This window comes from Gavialis gangeticus, unplaced genomic scaffold (assembly GCF_001723915.1).
Source record: "Gavialis gangeticus isolate Ggan-Ray unplaced genomic scaffold, GavGan_comp1, whole genome shotgun sequence".
Lineage (NCBI taxonomy): Eukaryota > Metazoa > Chordata > Crocodylia > Gavialidae > Gavialis > Gavialis gangeticus.
This window is the reverse complement of record NW_017729029.1, coordinates 1,880,805-1,889,629: the sequence shown is the minus strand read 5'-3', so window position 1 is coordinate 1,889,629 and position 8,825 is coordinate 1,880,805. Positions and strand designations below refer to the sequence as shown.

The window sequence follows — 8,825 nt, the reverse complement described above, 5'->3', positions numbered from 1 at the left end:
TAAACTCATACACATATATAACTTAGTTTCTATAGTGGTTAGCCTATAAAGGGGCACCTCTACCCTGTCTCCTGACTCACTCCAGACACCCACGAGCAGCCACCTCTCCGCTTTGGTCACCCAGCAGCAGTTGCAACAAGCCCTCCCAGTGGGACCCGCTCCCTTGGTGCTGGGGGCACCACTTTAATATTTTGTCAGCTGAGGGCGCCCCCGGCCCGGACACCACCCCACGCGACCCCGCCCCCCGATAGCCGGGCCCCTGCTGCGGGACTCAGAAGTCTGGCGCGCACCCATCCGCGACCCGCCGCCACGACCCGCGCTGCCCCCTTCTGTTCCCAGCCGCGGTGGCCGCCAGCGGGGAGGCGCCTCCCGGGCCCCGCTCTCACCAGGGGCTTCGCAGCACCCCCGGGCCCGCTGCCCTCCGCCGCCGCCATCTTGGTCCCCCACCCCGGCGGTGGAGGCGACGTGGAAACAGAACGCCAACCTCATCGGCGCGCGCCGGGCTCAGTGAAATGACGTCACGCTCCTCCCTCCCAGCCCGCTCGGGTGTCCATGGCAACGTAGGGCGCGGGCGCCAGAGGGTGCGCGAGGGCCGTTTGCGCGAGAGCCGGGATTTAAAGGGACAGGCACCTCCCCCCAGGCTGCACAGGAGGCCTCAGTGCCTGTGGTTAGACTGGGAGTGCCCCCTGCCGGCTGGGCAGCCCCTTGGCAGACATGCCAGAGGCCCAGCCCAAAGCATCGGCTGCAGGTGAGATCAGCAAGGATCTGGGTTTTCTCTGATAAAAAAAAATAAAAATCCCCAATTTATGGTTTTAAAAAAGGTACCTAAAATCCACTTTTTTCCATGATTAAAATGAAACATCACTAATATTAGTGATAATGGGAAAATGTGGATTTTAGTTTCCTTTTTTTTAAACTGAAAATTGGGGTTTGTTTGTTTTTTTTTGTCTGAGAAAACCAGGATCCCTGGTGATCAGCTACCACCGCTGCCCAGTGTCGCCCATCACTGCAGCCCCTTGGGCTCAGCAGCTCAATGTGCCACCTACACTAGGGGCCCAACTGCTGTGGGTCAGCCATGCCTGCTAGCTCGGTGCCCGGGGCTGCGGGCAGTAGCATATGAACTAGGATGACACAGTCTGAGCCCAGTATGGGGTAGAGACTCAGCTCGGGGAGCCCCCTTAGTGCTGTCCCTGTGTTCTCGGTGGTGGCAGATGACAGAACAAGGAGTAATGGGCTTGAGTTGCAGCAAGGGAGGTTTAGATTAGCTATTAGGAAAAACTCTCTCACAGGAAGGGTCATAAAGCACTGGAACAGATTACCCAGAGCAGTGGTCGCATCTCCATCCTTGGAAGATTTTAAGTCCTGCCTAGACAAAGCCCCAGCTGGGATGATCTAGTTGGGGATGGTCCTGCTTTGAGCAGGGGGTTGGACTAGATGACCTCCTGAGATCCCTTCCAACCCTCATTTTCTATGATTCTACGAACAGGATCCTCTTGGAAGGGCCTGAGCTGCCCTGGTCCCTGTCCTGGCTTCTATCGAGTGCCCCCCTGTTGCATAAATTGCTAATTTTGTCCCCTGGAGGCTAGTCCAATTCACCTCAAGAAGAGAGTCACACTTTCAGGCTGGGTCCAACTTTATTTTATTGCTTGCAAGCAGGCCGACAGAGGAGCTTGTTGCTCAGATCAGTGTCGACCCTAAACAAAGCGTGCGCACAACTTTTATTGAGCTAGCAGTTTGTGTGTCACACCTTGATTGGTTTTTACAGTTAGCGTGTTATATCTTGATTGGTCATTACAAAACAAAACTTGGGCAACATGCAAAACATGCGCGGTGGGCCATCCTGTACCATGTGGGTGGAAAATTACAGAATGCAGGGGCTGACACTAAAACAAAGAACAAAGAAACATAAAGAAAAGTACCCATTTTCGCTACACCCCTGGGGGGCCATTGCTCCAAGGATGCACCTTCCAGGTGTGAGGGATACTCCATTCAGCTTCAGCCCCTGTTCTGCATCTGTCTGCAGAGCCCCCTCAGTGTCTGGTTGGTGACTGTTGGTGATGAAAACCTCCACTCCCTGTGTTTTGTACTCAGACCAGCCAAACCCAGCACAGAGACTGCAGAAGATCCTTAGATGGTTTGAGACATGTTAATAAATACACATGCCTCCTTTTGCAGGGCTGGGGAAGGGGCCTGCCATGCATGAGTGACTGGTGCCTCCTGGGTGGCACTTGCTCCCCCAGCAACCAGTCAGCAACTGGGGGGAGGGGTCCCCCCACGGCTGATCACACAGACCGGAGCGGGGGTGTTCATCCAAGGCTGATCGCACCAACCTGGAAGTGCACTTCTGGGTGTGCCGCTGGCACTTTTGTGCTGCTGGAATTGCTTTTCCTGGCGCCCCCACTCCACAGCCAACGGTCTCAGGAGGGGCACCAGCGCTCTCGCCTGCCCCTGCTGCCCGTCACCTAAGTGGGGAACACTGGCTGTCTGGTGGTGCACCAGCACTCTCAAGGGGTGCACGTGCACCCCCGTGCACTCCCTATGCATCACCACTGCTGCCATGGTTTTGCTCCATGCAGCCATCAGGCTGTAGGGGTTGGCCTGCACATTTGGGTTCAACTTTTGTTAGGGAAATTTATCAACTGGGTCTACTAATCCCCCTTTATGCCCATTCCTAAAATGTGTCACAGCCTGGCTGGATGGGCAGATTCTGTGAAAATCAATATTGGCCTAAGACCAGGAGGAAATGCTGCACGTCAAGACTGAGGTCTTTGGCACAGCTCTTTTGATCACACTCATGCAATAAATTCCATTCTGAAAGAGAGTGTTATTAATTGGTTCCCTTCCTGTTATAATAGCAGTTTGACCCTTGTAAGATGACCCTTATTGTTTTATATGTAATTGCACATTACTATAAAAAGCGTGTCTTGGAAATTCCAGTTTGTCATTTTTTCCACGCTACATTGACAAGAATAAGGTGAAAACCTCCCATTGTGCCCTTGAGATCGGTCTCTCCAGCTGACATGTTTATAAAGCATTTTCTTCCTGTTAATATAACCCCAAAAATACTTAAGAACTGTCCAGAACAGCAAGTGAGCACTTCTTAATCAGCTGTGCTAATATCAGAGTACATTTCAGAATTCATTGTGATGGTGCTCTGCTTGGTGCGTAAATAGGGACCTACTTAAATTGTGGTATCATAATTTTTGCAGGAACCATGAAAAACAGCAACCTTCTCAATCAACTTGAAAAATGGCATCAGTTGCAATTTCCCAGGAAATCAACCAAAAAAAATTTAATAAAAATTAAATGCTGGTTCCCCAGTGGGAGTCAGTGGTCCTTGCTGCCATGGCAGCCCACCCTTGCAGCCGGGAGGGGAAGGCACCAGCTGGTGAGGGGAGAGGAAGGATAGCCGCCAAGATGGCAGCTGCCCCCCCCCCGCCTTGCCTCTTCTCCATTCACTGCTGAGGGGCCACAAGAAGGGCAACCAGCAGTAAAGATGGTGACTACTGTCTCATCCCTCCTCCCCTCAGAGCCTCTCTGCCAACCAGTGCCAAGGGACAGGGTCACCATAAAATGACCACGAAATTAGCTCTTTGGGCTAAAACCAAACCACAAAAATTGCTTTATTTTGCCACAAGTTAGGTAAGTCCTCCTGCGTAAGCATGGAAATGGAGGACCGTTTCATCCTACTGACTAATGTTTCCCTGCCTTCTCCAGGAGAAAATATGTTCTGAATTAAAAGACAACAGAAAAGAGGAATGAAACAGAAGACACAAAAGTACATATGTATATATTTCTTCATATAAATAATATAATTGACATCTTGGGCCTCAAAAAATAAAAAAAATGTGCTTAGTAGATAGAACATAGAGTTTTTGTTGGTATAAAATAAAAGGCCTCATGTTTTACCTTGTTCTAATCCAGGCATTCAAGTGAAAAAAGACCATTTTATACTGATTTTTGTATATAAAACAATTATAAAATGATACATCATTCATAATTATATGCACAAAAACATTGTCTCTAACATCTGGACACTCCATTTATTGATCTACATTCAGAATTAAGAGCGAGACATTACAGGAATGTAGATCAGAGGTCTGGGACCAAATGCTGTAGGATTGCTGATTGACAAAGATTGTTGTTGTTTGGTTGGTGGGGGTTTTTTTTAAAGGAAATTCAAATGTTCAGGCCAACAGTTAAAGAACAAACTGTGACTGAAAATATAGTTTATGACTTAATTCCTTCAGAGACTTAACTTTGTACACTGTGAGCAGTATCACTGATTCCAATGAGCTCACTCACAGAGTATAAAATGAAGCATATATATAAACCTTTGCAGAATCAGGACCTACTTCTAGTTCCCCAAGCTAAGTCTGCTGCTGGTCATTTGGCTTAGAAGAAATATCAAGTTTGATAGATTGAGTCAATTTACCATTCTGCAAACTAAGCTGAAAACTACATGAATGCTAGACAATCAGCGCTGTCTGCAGCTGGGCGAGGTGTCCTGGAGACAGGAGTAGGGATGTTGTCAGACTATAAGTCATAAGAAAACAGGGAAGGACAAGACATGGGCAATAAGCTTGGCATCCAGACCAAGCCCCATCAGCAGTGACTCAACCTTCTACTGGATTTCAGGAGTCAGACACAAGGCCCTGATTACCAAGAAGGGATTCGGCTTGCAACTGAGTAGAGGAACAAATGATGTGAAAGTGGAGGGACACCCTTATCCCAAGATCTCCTCCCTAAGACATTGCTTCTCCCTTCAGCTGCCAGTGCCTCCACTGCTAGCTCCACCAGCTGGCCCTTCTCATCAGCATGGAGGCAGAACAGACATTGTCTGAGAGCCATCCACCAGATCCACTGGCAGGAGCTGGGCCCATGACTTACACTTGCCATGCTTACACAGCAAGCCAAGCACTCAACCTTTACTGGTGCTGGAGAGAAACTGGGCCAGCAAAGAAGGGTGCGACTGGGTAATGGGGCTGGGTGCAGGACAGCAAGCAGATACACAGACTCACTCAGAGAGGGGCCTTCTCACACTGTTTTGTCTCACTTCTGACTCCCCTCGAGGGCTCTGTCATTACAATGTCTTCTTGCTCAGCTACACACAGTAATAGGGACACCTCTGCTGCCCAAGTGGGATTGGCAGGGGTTGAAACAACACAGGAAATGAGAAGGGGGTGAGAAGGTTTGCCGGCAATAATAGCGCCAACACAGGACTTCCTCTTCTTGTTAGGCCAAAAAGCAGTTCCTCTGTATCTGTCCCAGGGCTCAGCAGAGGAAGCACCAAGCTGTCCCTGCAGAATAACGGACCCTGGAGAGGGACCCATGGTGAGTCATCCCCCCAAATCTTTCCACTCTTATCTCACTACACGCCACCAGCAGCTGGATGGTGACCCGCCAACTGAAGGAGACTGCAATAGAGGGTGGGGGCTTTGCAATCCAAATGGGAGATGCTGCCTTCCCTGGGAGGCAGGAAGGCATCAGGGAAGGAAGGATAGGATGGAGGTGAGGCTCACATTGATATCCAGTTCCTTCAGAGGCCCAAGTAGGATGGAGACACTTTCTACTGAAATGCCTTTTTACAACACAACACAGAGGGCACACTCCAAACCCAAGAGGGAAATCTTTCTCATGCATCATGGGGGGCCTGCTACGCTGGCTGTGGGCCTCGCCATCTTCACCAGTTGCCCTGATATAGATTTTATGTAGGCTGAGGTGGTCACCAGAAGTCACTAGATTCTTGGCCTGCTGGTAAGGGTAGGGGAAAGGTTTAGGCTGTAATAGATAGAGGAAGAGAAGGAACAGAAATGGCAGGCAGGGCTTATGCACAGGATACTTGAGGATCCAGGTCCCTAGATCTTCTGGGAGTTAGGAGAGGCCCCCGGATGGAGGCTTCTTGCCTGGATTCTGTCCTTTTTTAACTCATTTGGCCCTTTCTTCTGGCTTAGGGGGCATCAAAAAGGTGGCTCCAGCAGAATTAATTATGGTGGATGAAAGCCTGTTGGTGATGTTGACTGGGTGGGTGGATGAGGACGAAAGCAGAAAGGTGGGCAGAAGCAGTGTTTGTGGCCCCCCAAACCTGCAAGAACTCTTCACATGTAGCTGAGGTAGGGTCTTTCACAGGAAACTGGTGACAGGAACAGGCATGAAAGAGGAAGGGTATGAGGTAAGCTGTTCCTCCAAAAGAGGCTGTAGGGAGGCAAAGAAGCACATGAAAAAACAGGGTAATGTATCTGCTTGTACATTTGGTGGCACTGGCAACATGGAGTGCTGGAGAAAATATTAAGTGACCTAATAATCAGCAAGAGTGGGCTGGGGTGATAGACTGCACCAGGTTAAATGAGGAGCCAAACTGAAGTACCAAGAAAATAAAAGGTGGCAGGGACAGAGCAAGTGGGGAGGTTGAGTCCTCTTGGGCACAGCCACAGTAATGGGGAGGGAATGACCTGAATGCAAATACAGATTTAACAGGGATTTCTTGGGAGTAGAATGCAAAAGGCAAGGCAGCGATGACAGAAAAGAACAGTCCCCCTGATAAGTAGCATATTATTCAGGCCCTGATAATGACCATTTCCGAAGGTGAATCCCCCCGTGCCCAGATCATCCGTGTGAGATCTGTTTGACTGAGGGCCTGAAGAAGTGCAAGTAAGGCTTCACCTCCAAGGCCCCAGGATTGATTCCAGCAATCCACTTGCCAACTGCATGCTCATCACTCACACAGTCGGGAATAGCTGGAGCAGCACCTGTCTGATCCCATACCTATGGGAGGATCTAGCAAGGCAAGTCGCCTCCATCCAGGGACCAGATCTTTTAGCTGTATGGCTCCAGAAGAGCTCCCTACTTTCAGTAGGAGATGCAGTGTGCTACTTGCAACCTAGCTGTCCCTTTCCCCAAGGGTGGAGGAGGGCTGGGGCTGCAGGGGGAACTCCCTTTCTCTTGTTTTGTTTGCTTGCTTTGGAAGAGCTGCCTTTGATTCAGTTCCCACTAACCTCTGTCCAGCTGTGTTGAATGTACTCTATTCAGTGGAGGCGAAGGGCATCTCAGGGGCCCCGCCCTATGCAGGACCCCACTGCTCCCACCATACTAAGCACTAGGGTTGCCAACTCTGTTTGAATCTATTGCAGGTGGTTTCCTCACATGATATAACAATGTCAGGTATTCACGTTGTAGCCATATTGGTCTGGGGAAAAGGCAATCAGGACTTGTAGTAGAGATGATATCTTTTATTAGATCAACAAGATTTCTGCAAAAAAAAAATTCTTTACTTGCAAGCTTTTGGGCACAAACACCCTTCATCAGACATTGGAGAAAAGACTGTAAAAGTTCTCCTGGGTAGAAACAACAGTTAATATTTCATAGGATTTCAGAGAGGAGTCGATAGATGGAAAACTCCGTGCAGTCAGTTCATAGCTGGTATGGAGCCTCTCAACTCTGTGTGAGATCCTGTAATGATGCAAATTACCTTGAAACAAAGGCGGGGGCAGTCTCTCACATTTCAGGTGATCACCATTGCTTCCTGCTTGGGAAAAAATTAAGATCTCATTTTTTTTAAAAACTGCTAAAATTCGGTATCTTCCATGTGTCAGGTATCCAGGTGGTAACAATGACATGCTTTAATGATGACACGAATGATTTTACATCAGGAAGGCAAAGGCACATTACTATTACATTTTAAAAACCCACTGAACATGGGTGACTGGTGCCTCCTGAGTCTGGGGGGCACCAGACTGCCGACGGGGGTGGGGTCCCAGTGGCCGATTGCCAAGCCAGCGGTAAAACCAGTAGTGTACCTCCAGTTTCGTGGCTGGAGCTTCCAAGGGGTGCATGGCCATGAGCGACTGGTGCCTCTTGAGTTGGGGGGGCACATGTCCCCCCTGACATCAGTCAGCGACCGGGGGAGGGGCGGAGATCCCATGGATGATCTCACTCACCAAAGAGCCCCATGGCCACTTCTGGAAGCGGTGCTTTTGCTGGTGGCCCCACCTCCCGGTCAGGGCTCATGGAGGTACACCAGTGCTCCCCCTGCCCGTCACCTAAACTGGGAGTGCAGCCTGACACGGGCTGCACCAAGGGGTGCACGTGCACCCCCCACGCATCACCACCCTGCATGGCCGATCTCAGGGGTGCACGTGCACCCCCATGCACCCCCTACACGTCACCAATGCCACTGATTCAATATTGATTTTAACGAATGCCCCATCATTTATCCCTGGGGTGACTCTCAGCAGTCTCCTGGAGATTTCTCTCTAATTCCAGGGCAACCCTACCAAGCGCTCAAGTGCGGGGGACGGGAGGAGGCTTTGTGGGGGCTGTGTCCACCCCGCAGCCCTTCCCCGGGGGGGGGCTTGTGATCCCGCTCCGTCCTTGTCGCCCAGAGCCAGAGCCAGAGCCAAAGCCAGAGCCAGGGTGTTTCTGCCCAGAGACCTGGCGGCTCCCGTGGGCCGGGAGGCAGGCGCCCGGCGGTGCCAGCGGGGCAGAGGCGAACTACAAGTCCCAGGCAGCCCCCGCTCTCCCTGCGCCCCGCGCCCGGATCACTGCGGGGACGCCGCGCTCCCGCTGCTCCTTTAAGGCGGGAGGGAAGCCGGGCTGGAGGCAGGAGCAGCACCAGGAAGGCGCAGCCGAGCACAAAGCGGCGCGGGGGTGGCCGCCTGGCTGCGGAGCCTGCGTGCAGCCGCTCGGCCCCTGCGCCCGCAGATGCGGTGGGGCATGCGGGAGGGATCCGCCCCCAGCGCCTCCCCCGCCGGGCAGGGCCGGGCAGGGCCGGAGCTCCCGGGATCTGCCTTCCCCGTCTGCAACCTGCCCGCCTGCTCCCGCGCCCG

At 51.4% G+C, this 8,825-nt stretch overlaps 1 protein-coding gene across 1 annotated transcript in view; it reads right to left on the bottom strand.

Annotated features, from left to right (window-relative positions):
- Positions 1 to 469, bottom strand: part of YIPF6 (Yip1 domain family member 6) — a 19,286-nt gene extending 18,817 nt beyond the window's left edge. Inside the window, exon 1 of the mRNA XM_019521103.1 lies at positions 387 to 469. Coding sequence (XP_019376648.1) covers positions 387 to 434 — 48 coding nt within the window. The 5' untranslated portion in view covers positions 435 to 469. The remainder of the gene's footprint in view (positions 1 to 386) is intronic.
- Positions 470 to 8,825: the final 8,356 nt, after the last annotated feature.